This window comes from Camponotus floridanus, unplaced genomic scaffold, assembly GCF_003227725.1.
Source record: "Camponotus floridanus strain SB8 unplaced genomic scaffold, Cflo_v7.5 scaffold21, whole genome shotgun sequence".
Lineage (NCBI taxonomy): Eukaryota > Metazoa > Arthropoda > Insecta > Hymenoptera > Formicidae > Camponotus > Camponotus floridanus.
This window is the reverse complement of record NW_020229337.1, coordinates 778,472-797,859: the sequence shown is the minus strand read 5'-3', so window position 1 is coordinate 797,859 and position 19,388 is coordinate 778,472. Positions and strand designations below refer to the sequence as shown.

The 19,388-nt window shown below is 42.0% G+C and overlaps 1 protein-coding gene across 6 annotated transcripts; it reads right to left on the bottom strand.

Moving 5' to 3' along the window:
- Positions 1–550: 550 nt before the first annotated feature.
- LOC105253056 lies at positions 551–19,078 on the bottom strand. 6 transcript variants are annotated; one of them, XM_011260821.3, is made up of 12 exons: positions 18,781–19,078; positions 17,973–18,508; positions 13,604–13,814; positions 13,397–13,505; positions 12,439–13,297; positions 11,935–12,368; positions 11,517–11,626; positions 8,736–8,864; positions 7,211–7,306; positions 4,683–4,801; positions 4,417–4,612; positions 551–3,133 (listed from the first exon to the last, which is right to left on the bottom strand). In XM_011260821.3, exons 2-12 carry the CDS (start codon positions 17,979–17,981, stop codon positions 1,941–1,943), a joined length of 3,465 nt encoding a protein of 1,154 aa, XP_011259123.1. In that variant the 5' UTR covers positions 17,982–18,508; positions 18,781–19,078; the 3' UTR covers positions 551–1,940. The 6 variants fall into 6 exon arrangements, with proteins under 6 accessions (XP_011259123.1, XP_025264245.1, XP_011259122.1 ...); XM_025408460.1 differs by having other exon boundaries at positions 4,683–4,843; positions 18,781–19,077; XM_011260820.3 differs by having other exon boundaries at positions 4,683–4,843; positions 11,935–12,356; positions 18,781–19,077.
- Positions 19,079–19,388: the final 310 nt, after the last annotated feature.

The window sequence follows — 19,388 nt, the reverse complement described above, 5'->3', positions numbered from 1 at the left end:
ACTAATTAGGAAGAGAAGATGAAGTAAGGACTCGCATAACAAAATCTTTTATTAATGTTCGAACAAAGAGGACATCACAGATGTATAATCAACAAGAGTAATTTAATTAATGATATCATGAATTATAACAGTAATTATATTTCCTCTCATTTCGATTTGGATTAAGTGAATCAATCTACTATCACATCGCAATTTAAAATCGCTTTTACGATTTCATGCGTATCTACTCTCTATTCGTCAAAAAATCTCGTAAATTTTCGAATTCGAGATTTTTTTTCAGAATGATTATCGATACGTTTTTGTTAAATCAAAAATCGCTTATACGATTTCACGCGTATCTACTCTCTATTCGTCAAAAAATCTCGTAAATTTTTGAATTCGAGATTTTTTTTCAGAATGATTATCGATACGTTTTTGTTAAATCAAATATTGACTCTTGAATGTCAGACAAAATAGCGATTAATATATATATATATATTTATTTATAGTCGAGGTACTTCAAGAGTACGAGCTCTTGATAATCATAGCAATTGACAAAGACAAACAGAAATCTTTTCAAATTGCTACAATTTATAGATGATACTTATTTATTCGAGAAGTATATAATACATCGATCTTATCAGCACACAATGAGAAAAGAAAACGTACTTTCTCGATGAGTAATACTTGATTTTCGTATTTCCGGCGCGCGCGACGCGTTTCTTCTCTTTACATCTAAACTACTACTTGTCTATGTGTGGAACGGACTGTGAAATTAACACTCTCGTCGCAACGTGTTGGTTTGTCGCTAACAGTTTTCACTGCTTTTTGCGGGATTTGCTATGTAGTCCGCAGATTTCGTATCGCTATACACAGGAGCGCGTTTAAAGACAAACGTTGTTCGCGATCTTGTTCCGCGCATTTGGCAATAAAATACATAATTTGCTCAGGTCGATAAATAAATTAGTAAATTTGCAAACTTAATGAAACGGAAAACAAAAAAATGATGCACATTATCTGCAAATAACAAAAAAAAAAAGATTTGGTCTACAAATATGAAGTCGGTGATCTGCGAACGTGAAATTCTCTCTCTTTTCTGTCGTACTCTTATATTTAATTTCTGCAATATTACATGGTCTCTGTACCAAAAAAAAACAAGTAGCATTTATAAAATCCACTCACTTAAATATAAAGATGTCCGTATAATGGGACTATAAAATTCCCGAGAGAAATCGCAATAAAATTTTATTAGCCGAAATGGCATTAAATTTCCTTTTTCAATGCCTTATTAAAGTTCAAAAAACGAAAAAATTCTACGAGATTTTAAACATTATGAACTTTAGAAGCGGAGGTTGCCCGGAAAAAAGACACGATTGCCTTGATTGCAGTAAAACGAAATAGCTTCGTTGTATATATCAAGAAATCATTACGTAACGGATTTCGAAGATCCTAGTCTTATAAACCCAGATAATAAATCGCTGCCTTAAATTGCAAAATATATCGGGGAAAAAGTGTGAAACGTGTCTTCGTAATCGAAAAACAATGGAAACACTCGTACTAGTCTAGTTTATACAGTCGTAACGTTAAAATACGTCGTGGAATTCATTCTTAAATATCTTGTTAACTTATAACATTACTCCGGAATCGTTTCATCGCACGGCATATTTGTCTAAAACGCAAAACGTAAACGCTACTTTCTTCTCGCTCTAACTCGGTTATCGGATACATTAGTTAGAAAAAAAGAAAAAAAAAAGAACGCGGTGCCGGCGTTATACAATACAAAACGTAACATATCCGATATAAACAAAAGGGAATGATCACGTGTAATGAAAATGAATTCAACTCCACTCTGTAGGCAAGAACAAAGGTAGCGGCCGTACGATTCGAAACAACTTTGTTACGCGAGAGAAAGGACGCGTAGACAGGTAAGCGTAGCAGGCCGCGAATTGTTCGCTCGAGTGTTACTTGATCGGTTTGCCCCAAGCAAACTGCATTCCCAGACGAGGGATGTCGCTACCAGTGGACGATTCGTCTTCGCTGCTGGACGCTGACGTTTCCTCGGAGATCATCGCTTCCCCGCCGGCTTCCTGGGGCCTCTGACCGCCACCGATACTGCATTCGTCCACCGCGGCCGCAGCGGCTGCTACCGCGGCAGCCACTGCGGGATTCACGGTCGGCGCTGCAGACGATGTGGAAGACGACGAAGATGACGAAGAGCAGGGCGACGATTGGTCCTTCCTGGGACGTCGTCGCGAGATCGGCGTCGAGCTAAGCGTTGGCGACCACGCGGCAGCCTCCTCCATTGCCGCGGCACGCGCTGACTCGCACGTAGTTGAGACACTCTTTGATCTCGCTCTGGTATCCATGGGTGCTCTGTTCGACAATCTGAGTGATCCTTGCCTAGAAACTGTCGTCGCACCCTCCGATCTATTTATTTTCGTGCTGAGTGAGTCGGACGATGATCCCTTCGATAGATCGTCGATTTCTAGCGTCCAAGAAACGGAGGCGCCCTTCTCGACCATAAACTTCATCATTGATGACGAGTGAGCGCCGTTTTTCTCGGCCGAGAAATTGTGTTCCATTTGTTCCGCGCCCGTGGATCGGGTTAGTCGCGGATTCAACTGATTCGCAAGAACGCTCACCCAGTCATTCTTATTTCGCAGTTTCCATTGTAATTCCTCGTTACGTTGGGATAGCCGTTTATTATGTTTCGAGACTTGGTGAATCGATTCGTGAAGCATCTCATTTTCGTGCGAGACCTGCCGCTCGAAGGACTCCTTTCGTTGAAGCTGGGCCTTCAAATCCTCGCATCTCGCCTCCGCCATATCAAGCCGTATCTGCAATGCATCCTTTTCTTCGATGTCGCGCCTGTAACTGTCGAGTTCCGATCGAAGAGCAGTATTCTCCTGACTCTTCAGTTCCAGCACGGATCTCAAGGATTCGATCTCCGCCATTAGCGCGGCGCCGTGATCGTGGACCACGGATCTCCTCATCTCTTCTTTGCGACCCAGTTCGTTGACGTGCTCAGTGCGTAATTTCGCGATTGTCGCGCGATGTTCCCTCGTGATCTCCTCCAATCTGACATCGTACTTGCGCCTTTCCTCTTTTAAAGTCTCAACGAGTGCGGCAACTTGTTTCGCCCTATGAGTTTCCACTGGAAAACCGAAATATCAACTTGAATTTGTTATTTTTAATTTTGTCGCATTAATAAAGTAGCGTTGTTAATTATCACATCATTATTATTTCATGTGGAAAATTTAATTTCTTTAACGAATAATTATTTTATTATAATATATTTTTCATCTTGTTATTGAATACTAATTTGTTACATGGATTTCCGTAAGTGACACACATGTGCAATTTTCAAATGGCTTGAAAACAACAGATTTTTACAAACAAACAAAAATACATCAAGTTTTTTTCTCCTATTATATTAATATTAATACTATTTCATAGGTTTCTGTATTTTTTTATTGTGTGTGTGATTACACTTACTACAATATACGTAACAAAACATAACTTACATAACTTTTAACCAACATACTGATGCATCATAGATATATTTTTGCTAACGACAAACCAATATTACAAGCGATTTGAGCCGTAAAGAAACAATCCAAAAATTTTTAAATTGCACCTTATATTACTATGTGCATGTTTTTTTCTTTTGTTTTCTTATGTTTTATTTTTTTTCTTATGTTATTGTCTTATTTAATTTTTTTAATGACTTATGTATTTATTTCTTAAACAATGAAAATTTGAGCATATCTAGTAATAAAAAAAAGAATTTTTAAAAGAATTTTATTAATAAATAAATTAAACAAATAAAAAGAAAAATTTTGTATCTCTCAATTTTATAATTTAATATATATTTTGTTGCAATATCGGCGCTTAAAGTTGAAAAGCTAAAGTATATACAAAGCTAAACGAAGAACACGCATTGAATCTATAATTAGCAGGCATTGAAACGTTGAACGTTACGTGAGAACTAAATTAAGAACAAAATCCTTTTGCGCGGCGAGTGTTCAAAATATATCTTTTAATAAAAGAAGAAAAGGAGAAAATAGAGAGGCAGGATTCGGCAGGATTAATCGTAAAGATTCGAGTTACGCGTAGGCAACTGCTGAATCGCTCACTTTAATTAACAATTGTTCCACTTTATGCAGGCATCGCTCATGCACCGACATTAGGACGATTATGCTCGTTTATATCACATGAATAACACAGAAAATAATATCCACTGCCGTTAGCTGATGTTTCGCGCACATTCGATATAATTTCTGTTTTGCAGCGCAAAACGTTACGAAGAGCTTTTCTGTTTTTTACTCGCCAATATTGCGTCATCGCATGTTTTCAAGATAGATATACGGCCCGCAAAAGATTTTTTCATCTGTTCAAACAGAAAATAAACAGATACGTTGTGCGTATTACACTTACACTCGTCACGAAGCTGGTCCAGATCTTTACTGTGATCCTCCCTCTCTGCTTCAAGTCTCTCCTCCAAATTGACACATCTCGCGCGTAAACCGTCGATCTCCGAAAGCACGGTCGATCGCTCGTTTTTCATCTTCTCGCAATCGATCTTCAACTTCTCGAAATCCTTCTTCAATTGAGGGGTAGCGAATGCATCCAGCTGAAAGATAATACTCTCGTTAATTCGCATAGAATTTTTTATATCAAACAAATATATAATAAGCACGTACCTCGAAAGCCAAGTAGTGTACGCTCACCGCAAGTGCCTGTGCGGCTCTTTCTGCGCGAAAATCCTCGTAAGGTACGGTGGTTTGCGCGGCCTGATCCCGCGTCTCCGGCGATGTCCTCACTGTAAAAGTGCTGTTGTGGTGAGTCTCTTTAGACTCACGATCTGTAATCAGCGTCGTCATCGGGCATCACCAAATTGATTACATTAAAAAAAAAGAAAAAAAAAACATAACACGCAAGTGTGTCGGCTAGACTGGCCCACCCACTCTGACGTATCAATGAATCGTCCCACGTGCCGCTAATCTACATAAGTATCTTGATCGCACGTAATGTACATGGACTTCACGCTTTGTCCTCCATTACACTTTATCGTCCATGACTACTCACGTCCATGACAGGGGAGGTCAATGTAATTCCAAGAACAAGAAATCATTTTTACGTCCGTTTGCTCAAGTCTTGACTCAATCGTCTGTGCACATATAACTCTGTGTGAAAGAGAGTTTGATGAGGGAAAAGTTGATGGAAAACAACTTGGAAAGTCGAAATACTCGTTTTATTTTTCTTCGACTCGATTACCTGTCAGGACTTTGACAGGTGACACACATACACATACACACACATGGAGAAATCGCGGTTTATTAAACGAGCACAGCCGTGATTTCGCGATTTACGTCACGTCCTGTTTTACAAAACTCGCGGAACGGACCTCTCTCTTATCTCAAGAATCGAAGCACGCGATTGTCATCCAAGTTCGTCGTTGAATGAGGGGACATCGGGCTAAGGTCAACTGTGTGTGACGCCCAGCCCTAATTGCGGAATTGCCAAAAGAAAATGCCTCGGTGACTACACTGTCCGTGTCCGTGAGCCGTGGCCAAGAAAATTTGCTTCCTATACATCCCTCCTGGTACCTGATACCCCCTCCATCATCTTCGGTACGTCAGAAAAACTCAGGTATTTTGGGAATGGATTTACGTAGAACGCGTTTCGACAGATTTATCACCAACGCGACGTAAACAGATTCGAACATTGGTTCGATTATTATAATATCCTTGACGAGCGGTTGTACGATTGGTACGAATGCGCAGCATTTGAACGATAGAACGACGTTTGTCAATCACCTTCGACGATAAGAATAATATTCGATTTGTCCTCTGTTAGGTTTCGACGATAAACATTTCGCGCGCAATCTTCTAATCAGCATCGTCATTCGTAACAATCTGCTGGCCGAGTTCGCGCTTCGACTGAATTAGCACGAGCCACGGGCTACCTCAGAGAGCTCTATATGCCTCTCCCACCCCACGTCCATTCTGCCTTACCTCTCTTCCTAAACACTCCCCTACCCTACGCAAGGTGGAATCGCCAAGATTAAGCACTGAAAGCGTAGATAACGCAATTTTTTCCCACGCGAATCTCTCAGGAAAAGAGGTTTTTCTCGCGACGCGTGTGAAGGAAAATCTACTTAGAGAGTTTTCCATCACGAAAATACAGGTAGATACGATGTCACGCAATTGGTATGAAATAAAAATGAATTTTGAAGTCCTAATTTCTTTTATCTGACAATCAATCGTTTGACATATTATATCTATGTATGTTTCTGGGTTGAAAAGTTCCCTCAGTTAACGAGCTAAACTGAAGCCCCTCGTTACAATCTTCTCTTTAGCAAAATTCTCGCAGTAATCGTATACTTCCGGTGTCCTTGGAACTGCTGCGCGTCGAATAACTCGAGTTTTCCGATTTGGAATCGACCGCCCTTAGATGGGAGAAAACGAGCGCGTGTTCGTGCTTACTTACGGTCGTTGAGCACCAGTGTGTACGACGTCTCTTACGTCAGGATGAATGCCGAACGTGCAAGAACGACGAATGCAATCGCGACGATTATCCCTTCAAATACAACGCATCCTTTCAAGTTCTACTCTTTACTATACACAACGGAGATCGTTGAACTCGTATAAATTGCTTTCGCTATTCCGTATTATTCAGAACGAACACCGGATCTTGATAAGGGGATCTCTCTTCTTCTCTCCTTTTCTCTTTCGCGATCATAGATCTGAAGTCTAGACTAGGTCAAAATGTCAATAAATTTTTGACAAATTTCGAAAGGAAAGGACCGAGAGAGGCACCGGGTAAACAGGTTGAGTTTTTAGCGTCAGGGATTATTGAGTGAAAGCTGCGACTTTCTTCAAACGACAGGAAGACTCGTACGAAGCGATATGCACGCGTCTGCATACATATGTACAATAGGTAAGGAACGAACGATGCGTTATTGCACTGAGTAAGTTAAATGCACTGTAATTACATGTACATGTGTGTATGCATATGTTGGAATAATCGTGGGAAGAAACTAGTTTTAGAAATTAATAGCAGTACTAAAGCAACGCGATTAAATGGATTATTGGAAAGTATAATGTGTGAATATTAACTTGATTCTGTTGTTTGCAAAATGACGAATGTAAGCGGAACAGCGGCGATCCTTTGATGCATTGTATTTTAATTGGCAAAGGAATTTGCCCGACGAATCAATCGCACGTACCTTTTATTGATGGCACGGAGGATTTCTGTTTCACCGTAGCGTTAGCCGCTAATCTTCTTGTTATCGCCGGCTTTCGCGCTGATGGCGGGCTCTTCTCTGTAAAGAGAATGTGTTGTGTTAACGAGAGCATGTTAAGCACTAACCGGTAGTATTTGCGAGCTCGCGTACCGGCGAGTATACGAGTACCGTACGACGAGAACCGTTTTATCGCCTGTACGAGATAAGGGAAGTTCAAGTATAAAGACAACTACATGTACGCAGTGTGTCCCATATACATAGATTATAGATCTCGTATTACTTGTTGAATAAACATTTTTTTTCACTAATTAAATTTTTACATGCATCATGTTTTTGAGATCTCATTTTCTAAATATATCAATACGGTATATTCATTATTTTTTGACTCTTTAAACGTTATGTACATTATTTTTTTATTTTTTCTCGCGTAAAATTTGGGTATAATTAAATCAATTTTGTTATAATTAAATCTATAATATTTGGTAATGAAATAATTATAATGAATGATATTTATAAGTCTATAATTTTTATAATGAAACAGGAAATTTTGAGTTGACACAAAGAAAAATTAAAAAATTCTCTTAATACGTCTTATTGAATATAAAAGAAAGATAATTAAGAATAATTAAGATTTATATGATGTAAAAAACTTTATATATAGATTTAATTATTAGAAAATTATCAAAATTTGTATACAAAGAATTATTTACATGAATGAATTAAGAAACAACAAATGCACTGTATCAGTATTTTAAAAAAATGAAACAATGCATTTCTGAAATATTTGTTAAAAATATGATGATTATAAATTATCGATTTATAAAAATTCGTCGCTTTGTAAAAAATCCACGACATACAATTAACGCAAATTTAAAATCGACTCAACTAAATGAAAATTCAGATCATTCTAATGCATACAATTAACACGCGCGAACAATGTAAGACAAATACCGTTAAAATTCCAATTTAAAAAAAGGTAAGCCTGAGAAATTGAATCTTTGAACATCTTGAATAATTATTTACTAAGATCATTAAAATTTTAATGGCGAATCGCGTCAAATGATCAAATCCTTCACGAGAATTTCTCCGTTATTCGTTCCGCCTTTATCTTGAGGGAAAGTAGCAAAGCGAGAATACACTCTAAACCGGACTCTGTCAGCGGCAACCGCACACTGTTCTTTTTCATCGTCTGCTTAAATAAGAAAAAGTGAAATTTTCGAAAATATTCTAATGCGCGCTATTTTTAGTATATGACTCCAATACTTTATGAATCCGTAAACCGGTAGATGCAGTTTGGTCAAGCTAGTCTTGGGGATAAGAGACGGGCTCTCTCTTTTCATCGTGTCCCTCGTCATGGTAGTAGAGCTCCGGCCGGAAATACGCGACAGTGCTTTCGTTCCTCTCCACTCTTTTCCCCCTCTTGATTATTAAAGCGATATTATAACACGCACGGACGTAGTTATCTAATGATCTCGAATGACAATCTGTAGCAAGTACATATATTTACCGAGTTCGACTGTCGTCACATCGATGCAGTTCTTTTTCGCGTCGAAACTATTGACACGGACCTGATGATGATTGGTATGGCCATTCGAGACGAATCTCCTGGGTGGGTTGGTGGACGTCGGTGATCTCTCTGAAAAAAGGCGCGATATGAAATTAAATGCGTTCTCTTTAAGAAAAAAAAAACAAGATCGTACAGATTAAATGAATTAAATAAACGCGACAGATGGTCTTCGATACAACTACAACGATGCGTGCCGGAAGAGTCACCGTTACACGGCTACCGAATCATTTCCTTCTACCTCGTTTGAAGCTGCCTAGACGCATCTTCACCGAGTCTCGGGAGAAGTCCGCCCTCCTCGGATGCGATGATCTGTCCTTTGATCCTTGTTGTCCCATCTTGTATCATGGGCTGTTTCTTCAACAATATTTTCCCATTATAATCCGTAAGTAATCTCCGTCGTCGACGAAAGTACGACTGGTCTCGCGCATGGCTTCATCCTGTCGTACTTGCTCGCGAATCGAGCGTGAGAATCATTCCAATGTATATACGACCATCGCCGCCGTCGTGGCGACGTTTCGTTCTTCAAGCCGAGATATACAACTGGCATCTTCCGGATGACTCGGTGTCGATCGATTGCGACGCGTGGTTTGTCTTCGGCACACGAGCTCTTATATCACAGACGTTCCGCTCGACATCACGGTATATCCTCTCGCATTATTTCGCTTTGGACATCCGACACCGATCACGAGAGGACACCGTATCGCGCTTTATCGTATCACGTATCACGTATCAGCACAGCCACCGCAATTCCGCGCGTAAACTATACGCAAATATCGTTCTAACTGATTATTCTCGGCTATCGAAAGCTCTCGCGCAATCTCGCGTGGGCTCAGCAGCAGTCGCCGATCCCGATAACGATTGCGTAAGTTCGCGCAGGGCGGATCGAGGGACCGGTAGTCGCGTACCGATACTCGTCGACCTTGGTCGCAACGCACGTGGTCGTCGCTCGGTCGAATACACCTGTCGCCGCCGACGAAGGTGGGGACAAGGCGGACGAAGGCAGGAGGGCATCCTCTTCGCCTACGTGCGACGAAGATGCACGACGACGGAGGTGCATGGCGAGCCAAGGTGCAAAGAAAGCACGACGAAAAAGCCTTCGACAAGAGGCCGGAAATAAACGGCGAATGGCGTTGACCCGCGCAGCTGTCGGCGCGACGTGTGCCGTTAATGCGGGCCTAGACACCGTATGCAGGTAGATCGGTACGTACCTGCACAGGTAAATTATAGTGATACGCGGTTGAGATGCAGGCAGTGAAACACCGACGCGAACATCGCCCTCAAGTTGCACGGCACGACGACGTATAACGGAGATGTCAAATCCCGGTGAGGCGACAGGTGGGGGCGATGAGTCGATGAATATACAGCGCCGAGTATATAAATCGCGAAGATGATTAAAACACAGAAATATTATAAATTCATCAAAGTTTGTAGAGAAGGAACTTTCGCGAAATACATGTCCGCATATATAATCGGCACGTGTGCACCGCAATGGGAAAAGGAACGAAGAGAAGGCGCGATGGGAAATAGGTCATACGTATATTGAGAAGAGGCAACCCCTCTCTCTTTCTCTCCTCGTACATCCACTTGCGTCGAAGAAGACGTTCGCATTCGGGGCAACTCCCGGAGGAGAAACGTTGCGACACCTTCTCCTCCCCTCGACGAAAATCAAAACGAGAGGTCAAATCAATGTTCGGTCCAGATTCGTCGCCTGGATGATCGCACGATGTTCACGGTCACTCGATGGTTTATTCACTGGCAACGCATCGAGCTGTCATCCGCTTCTCTCACTCTCTCTCCCTCTTCCCCCGCGTTCACGCTATGCGCTGCTACGCATTCTCCGTTGACCCGATTTTACGAGAGCGAGCGAGAAGTAATAGGTGTGTGTTCCATGAGAGAAAGACCGTAGGTGAGGGGCTAATGTATCAAAGACACATGCGCGCATTTCATATATATATGTATATAAATATATATATGTATAAACGTATACGATACGATTCAACACGAGATCCACCGAGAACTACCGACCACCGGATGGATGCGACTGCGGCGAAGCTGCGCGATGCGCGCCGCTCGACGCAGCTTCCTCCTCCGTGCAATGGAAGCAAAACGACGTTACGTTCACCAGTGGCGCCGATAAAAGGGGCAATAAAGTTCCTCTAGATTTCCTCGACTCCTGAGAGCTTTTGCTGTCGTGGGTCGATAAGGAGACCTCGCCTTTCTCTCCGGTAGGTAAGCTATACGTAGCGGAACGGGAGAGGATCTTTGCGTATCTTTTCTTTTTCGAGATAAAATATTCATCTTTGCTAAACGATTTTACGTTTTCCGAATAAATTCAAGGATCCCGATGAGATATATATCACTTTGCATATCTCGATATAATGAAATCAATCCTGCGTCAATTTTATATTTTTTATTTTGAATATTGCTTCTAAGTCATTTATTTAATTTCATTTGTACAAAGAATTGTTATCCAAGAACTCGTCAAAAATGTATCGAAGACCATGTGAAATAGCGTTGTATTTCTTTTTCTAAGTAAATATAGAATTTCTAACAGCAATATGAAGTCACACAGTGAAAAAACTATGTATCTCTTGTTACTTATATTTATTCAAAGATTCATTTATCACGATTCATCACATATAATGATAATTACAAGTCTTCATTAGTGTGACTCAACATATTCCGCCAAATTCTTTAAATATGAATATTGATGCTACTTACTTGGTATATCTTTACTTGGGCCACTGCTGAGATCGCTCATGGAACTACGAACAGAACTTCTGGCCGTTTCCTGCGTCGGTGATTTCATTTCTTGCCAACCGCGCGTTCTCCTAAGATTTGGAAATATTTCTGATATAAATTATAATACAGAGAAAACGCGAGCCAATTTTATAATCATAAATAATGTATCTTGTCAATTCTTTTAACAATTATTATTATTAATAGACATCTCGCTATACTCTTGGCGGTGTTTCTAACTCGTTAACGATGTTACATAAAGTTTCGCGCGTATTTTAACATGTTTATATATAAGCAACGACACGTAACAGTAGTGCTATTGTTAAAAGTTAGAGAAGTTAAACCTACTGGTAAAAATAATATCTCTGCATCGTTTGTTATAACTTTATCTAAGCCTCACCGTTTGTCTTTATTGTTATTGTTGTTTGCATCGCCGGCCTTTTTTGACATTGGTCTCGCAGCAGGTGATAAAGTGAGATTTTGCAATACCCTCGATTTTACTTCTTTTCTAGCTGGCCTTGTCCTTTGTTCATTTTTACCAGCTTCTATCTTATTCATTACGGCATCCCAGCGTCCACCTTTTCTAGTTGATCTTTGAGAGCGTCTTGCTTCCTTTTCCGCATCATCTTTCGAAGACGATTCGATCATCGCCTTAATCTTCGAAACAACATTTCTTTTCGGCATTTTATATTTTTTCAAAGGCACCGAATCAGCCTTGCTTTGTGGTTTGGGTCTAATGTTTTCATTATTCTCGACTTTCTCAATTGCCATAACTTCAACAGAGGCCGTTGTGTCGTTTATGCTAATCGTTTCGTCCGACGACTTTATGGGAATCTACAAGTGTTTTACGTATCAATGACATTTTGAGGAGAGAATTTATGCAAAAATTAAATCTCGCACGTACCTGTAAATAATCCATAATAACATTCGCTACAACCGGCGTGGGTTGACTCCTTTGGGAAAGTTCAGTATCCCCGGTATCAGGAGTATGATCGTCGTTTTCTTCCGACGCTTGCTCGCCGGGCGCTTGAAGCTTATCCAAATCTGAGTAAATTCCACTGGAATCCATCTCTTCTCCGGTGAAGCTAGGGCATACGCGTTCACCTGGTGCGCAGAACAGCGTGCCGTCGATTACTTGCGCCTTCCTATCACCCCGCACAATTTCTTCGTGTGCATCCGCGTCGCTCTCAGTGAAGAAATCCGAATCAGTCATCGGGTCTTGGCGACAGGGCGCGGGAAGATTGACCGGCGGCACTGCCATAGATGGTGGATCCGCGCCACGACTGGCTGGTCTCGAGTTCTCACCGTCCCCTTGATAACCCGCTTCGAGACTAGTGATGCTCGTGACTGATGTTACGAAGCTTACCGGCACGGTACTACCTCTAATCGGCTCCACGGGTTTAGGATCGAGCGGTAATTCTTCCGGCGAGGGCGTCCTTTCGCTACAGCCCTCTTCAGCGGGTTCTACATCGACTAACGGCCTCGTGGAAGCGGACGCTCGGGTCAACGCTAATTTCGAGCCGGCCGAACCAGTGAGATTCTCGCACGATGGTGTCCTGGAACACTCCAATGCTACTGTGAAATCAGTCATCTGGTCCGGCGTCAGTATACCGAGACTCTCGTCGTGTTCAAAAGAGTTTTGCTTGTTGAGCATCAAATAATGCGGCGTTGCGTTCGCATCATTGTAATTGCTCAGGCCTGATTCTACAAGACACGTGTCGCCGACATCTTCAATCATGCTCAGTTGAGAATCTTCAAGTAGCCTATCACAAAATAGAAAAGATATGCAGAGTGAAGCAATTAATAAAAGCTATTATATATATACATATATATATATTTATTTAAAAATGTTTTATTTATACCTGAACAAGCTACTTTTTTCCTCACTGAGATGCACCAACTGTTGCACATCATTCTTGTCGATGTCCCATCCCGGCGATATCGCGAATGTCTGATCTGCCGCTGAATCGGCTGAAACATAGAATTCGTTTCATACATGTTAGCCACAACGAGTGAAAGCATACATATTATTGTAATTATTATAAATACAAATTCGCGTGCGCAATTACTTTTGATGTTAGGTGACGATGTCGTGAATCCTGAGAACTTTTCCCGCGGAGTAGGAGATTCGTCTTCGGTGTTAACGAACTGAAAGCATCCCGAGAAGATAGTGGATCGGCGGCTTCCCGACAAGAGCCTCGATGCCTCGAGTACTCTCGATTTCGGAAAGAAAGACGGACGAGCTGCCCGTGGAACAGGTATCCGGCTCTCCCCTACGTTCTGCAAACAAAATAATGGGTGTGAGTATGATTTCTTCTCGAGTCACGCAAAGATCGTTCCGATAGCAATGATGAGAAAAGAATATTTCTTGATAATTAATAAAATTAATTACTGCTCAATTACACGAGTAATTCGTACGTAGTTTAGTAATTTTCTTTTTTTTTCTTCAAGGTCAGCTAATAAATTTGATCCGATGAGCACGATAGTCCGTTGCCCTTGGCCCACCTCCAAATAATAAACTCCACCCCTCGAATGATGAATCAGAAATGTCACAGTTGCTGAATTTAATTTTAGTTCGTGGCTCTACGCGTCTTTTTTTCTCTTCCTCTTTCGCGAGTTCCCCTTCTTTGTTCTCTTAAACGGGCGCCAGTCGCGATTTCGTACGCTTCTTTCATCTCGTCACGTAACGAGTATACGTAACAGGGCTTAATGAGAAACGATTACAATTATGGTTAATTGTTAAATTTGTTTCATGTTTATATATGCGATATATATATTTTAATGTCGCTTTACAAGTAATTTGGTTGTTTTCCAGTGCGCTTTTCTCTCGAAACGAGAACTATACTAGCGTGTCTACGGACAATAGCAGGTATACCATCATCGATGCTCTCCCCGATGCGAGAAACGGGACACCTACGTAATCGACGCTACAACATGTTGAACGTGTGGCTGAACGTGTTGTCGGTGCTGAGAACTAGGTTACTGCGAACCGCTACGCGGGGCCGGGCTCTCGTATCCCGACTGTAAATTAATGGTGGATCCCTTCTTCTATTGCCACACATATATTAGAACCATACATGCATTAGAACATAAACGATACACATATTTTCCTTCGAAATGATCGCAGCGTCTGACACGAAAATATGACATGCAACGACAATGATATTCTATTTATCATAGCGTTGAATCTATCCTCCCCCTCCTCAATTTATCTGCAGGCGTAATAAACATTTTTTTACACGTCACGATAAAAATTGATATATGCGAGACCATGCGGGAACTTGTTTTTTTTACCCACAAACGTGCGGTATTGATATTTTTTCCTCTCTGCTGCTGTTGTGTTAAAACCAACAGAAGCCACGCGAAACGGTAATGTAATGGGTCAGCAATCATCACGGCCACATGAGCGTAGCTGTCTGTGTGGCTTTCACACATCTCATTCGCGTTATTGAAATTTACATTTTCCTCGTAAACACATGTCTCTAAACACGCAGAAACCCACACGCTAAGATGGAACATGTCAGAAGATGCGCCGTAGCAATAAAATGCCAAGGTGAAGCGAACGAAAAAAAAAGAAACGGCGAGTCAGCGAAATCGACTCGCATACGAGCCCGATGATCGAAAAGAAGGGGAAACGCGGATCGAATTGAGAAATGACGAATAAATTTTGCATGTCGAGCGAGACCGATATCGAGAGCATCGGGTTTATCCTCCGGAGCCTTAATTCCCGCCAATTTGTGCAGACACGCGTCCGACAGTCATGGTTTGTTACTTTTCCAAGACGTGGAAGCCGCTCGCGTGCCTTTAACCGCATCCGAGAGTTTCTCTCTCTCTCTCTCTTTGATGAATTATATAAAGACAATTTTTAACAGCATTCTCGCACGAGTCTCATTCAAGAGCGTTAAATCTCCGGGTGTTCTCAAGAGTGTCGGCGATATCTCTTCTCCTTTCTCGCCTAAGGGCGATCGGAGGTAGAGACCGAATAACGATAATTTACGGTTTTCATCAGTATATATACCGGTTTCGACTTGGGATATAAAGATCGCCGAGACGGTATATTATATTATACTGCGGAATTTTTCCCCGCGAGCCCCGCAATTTTACTCGATTCATACATTATGCAATTAACTTAATGCGCGTGACAGCACACGATGACTTGTGTAACACAAACTATTGGCGTAGCTGCTCGCGGCGCGATTGATTATAATCTCAATAAAGTACATTCCATGGCACGCGTTCGTGATCGACCGCCGACACACTACTGTCTGCGATAAGATTTGCGCGATAAAATTATCGCGAATAGAAAGTACCTCCGACGCATCCTTCATTTGCGTTGGCCATTTTAAAAGACGATAAGCTCAAAGTTGCATTCATTTTCAAGATTACATATGCTGCTCCTTTAATATTGATATAGATAAGTCGCTTATCTAATATTCCAGAGACATTGGGTCGAATCGTTATCAATGTCAATGTCAACAATTTGCCGAAATGATACAGACATTACGGTAATATCAATTATGCGAGATTATACGAGATTCGATCGATATGTAAAACGTGGCAAAATTTATGTACCTCGTTCAAGTTTCACTGTAAACTTCGCGGAAATATCAAAGTGTATAACCTTCGTAGATAAGCTATCGCAAATAATGTCGTTAACATTCTTCGGATGCCTGTTTTTCACGTTTTGTCTGGGAACGATAAGCATCCGGATTAAAATGATCGATCATTTGTATTCTCTGGATGATACACTCACAAACACGTTCGTTAACACTGTAATTAATTTCAATGGACTCTATTGACACAATCTTCCTCAACGCACAAACTGTCATACGTGGAACGAGCGATATGGTTTACTTTTTTACTCAACGTCAGACACGTTTTCTCATTTTCCCGAGTAAAAAAACATATAACAAGCGGTGTATTCAAAATTAAAAGCAAACAAACAAACATACCCCGTCGTGTCATCAGCATTTCTCACAACGCCAACTGGCTCGCAAACTTTCCGCGCAATTTTTCCGACAGCAAAACAGGAGGGGAAAAAACAGAGAAGAGACAAAGAGAGCGAGGATTCTCGCAACGTAAGCTCGTAAAGCACGGGGGATCGATAACGACTAACTACTGACGGACCGCGATCGTGTTGCGGCCGACACGGCGTGTACGACAATAAAACATTTCGAATCCGCTTCGCGATCCCCGGCTACACCTGCTTGTGTTCCTCTACCACCGCCACCGCCGCCACCGCCAAGCGCGTATCCGCGGCCTCGCAAACGACCGCCATCGCGTCGAGCGGGAGCGAGCGAGCGAGCGAGCGAGCGTACGATACAGCTGCCGGCGATGACGATGACAATTACTCTATTCTGTCTCGGAACGCATTCACCAAGCCGTAGATCCGTCGCGGATGCGACGAGCGTGCACGATGGAGTCGAGTCTCGATACTTTGTATCGCAAATGCGTTCTGCGTAGCCTGCTTTCTCGGGTTATTTACATTTATTCTCTGTCCACTCTTGTTAAAAAGTAAAGCCAGTTGAAGCTGGTGTACATCGAATATCGAATATCGCTGCTTCGAGTTTGCTGAACTCGAGGAGAGACGAGGCTTTGTTTAAAAAATCTCTCACGTCGCTTGTTACTTGATATCTATTATGCATACGTATCCGAGGTACGAATGGAGGATTGTTAGTAGCGTGCGTATTCGCGCGTGTAGAAAATGGAACACTGGGAAATTCGCCAATGTCCGGATTATCTATCCGCGTCTGCGCCGTCCAAGTGTAGAGCATGTTGCTCTTAAATTATGTAAAAGTAGCATCATACTTTGCTCGCGTGCATGCGACCCAACTGTGGATCACTTCGTTTTATAATTCGCTATTTTTTTTTTCTAAAATCTCAATTGTATGGGTCGTGATATTGATACGGGCCACAGCTTAATTATGTCGAAATCAAACGATCACCCTCCGCGTAATTGATATCACGCCTAATCCTACGAGAAAATTAATGATGTGAGGCCTAATCGAGAGAAAATTAATTTTAAAAAATTGCCGAATAAATCGCGCGTCGATTTCCCAACAAGTCTATGACTCGCAATTAATAGACCACAAGGGTATAAATGTAAATAAAATGACAAATAAAAATATTGTCTTTGTTTAATTCTTACAATTCTCGTTATTAGTTTCCCTTCTGTCTCTTCCGTGCAAATCCTCGCCTTTTCTCTTCTAACTCTTCCGCGTTAATACGAGTTACGAAATATTCTACTGCTAGCACTTACAGTTACTTGCTCGACATTTTGCCGGTTATTGACTTTGCCCGTTATTGACAGTCAAACCGAGCAACGTATCTCGATTCGACACGTAACGTTGTCGACCGTGCGCGAATCGTTACATTACGTGCATTACGTATATCTCCGGTGATTCGGGGCCGATCTCTCTTTTTCGTTCCGGGACTTACCTTAGCCATATCGTGGGTGGGACCGCGACGATTCGACACTCGGTACCTCTCCCTCGCGGCTCCCGGACGCGCGTTCCTCGCTCGTGACTAAGGACGTATCGCCGAGTCGCATGCCCTCCGAGGGACGCCGTCGTCGTCCTCTTCGTCCTCGTCGTGCAGTCCTCCCAACCGCGAATACGCAATGAGACGATCCTCGAATCTCCGTCGCCCGACTATCGCGAATGACGCGACGCCTCGCACATGCGACGACGCTCTCGACGTCGGCGTCGTCGACGACAATGTTATTGATCGACGCCGCGCGGAGGCGTCGCTGTCCGTCGCTGTATCGCGGCGGGGGAGGGGGGAGGCGGGCGCCGGTGGAATCACCATCGAAATATTCTCGCCAATGTCCGGGGCGGCGGGAGGGGGAGGGGAAAAATCGCACCCTCAAATTGAGACGCGCTACATACGCCGCGAGATTGTTACGCACGATGTAACCGTCGTGTCACTTGGCGACAACTGAGGCTCCCCCCCCTTCCCCCTATCCATGTCGGTCCCTATCGAAAACAAAACAATGAATTTGCGCAAAAAAAAGAAGAAAAAAAACTGCGCTCCCAATGTCAACAGTAGCTGTCAAGGTAAACAAAAATCTGCTCGCGATCTTTTTCAAATTTAACATTGAAATATAACAAAGTAATTGATTTCGCGAACGAAATAACGTATCTAGGGGAGATATCCTTCGAACTTTCGTTTTTCGCTAACTTCACTATCGTGCTTGTTATTTCTGTCACGCGAGTACACGTAAGAAATTATAATAGAAATATCTCACCATCGTGGCGTCTCAGCTCGTGCAGACTATAATTCTTCGTATTATGTTTATATTTCATTCCTTGTATCGCCCGAACTGTATATAATCGTCGCGCATTATGATTAAACTTATTCGTGAAGGATACGTTAATCGATATATTGACATATTCGCATCCGTTTGATTTTTGTGCGACGGCCGCACCATCGCCTGTACGCGGCAGGAATTGGAATTAACTCGTTAGACGGCACAACTGTCGGTAATGTCAACCTCCTTTTTATCGAGCGATCAAATTTCACGAACATCTAAACGAGACTGCGATTTCGCTGCAATTGCTTGTCCAAAAATTTTTTTTTTCTGCAGAATTTTCAAATATTTAAACGTTGTTTAATGTGCATAAATCTAGCGAATACAAAAATATATTGAAATATCGATTAATGCGATTAATCCTCGGTCGAATTACGCTATATCATCCAGTTATCAGCGATAGCGGTAAATTCCAAAATTTTCTTCGAAAAGATGAGTCAAGATAAGTACTTCTCTTTCATGTGTGAACCTTTATGCCGATAATAATATTTATAGGAACTAATCTTCGATGATCTCGCAAAAGAGATAGACCAATCGATGTTCCG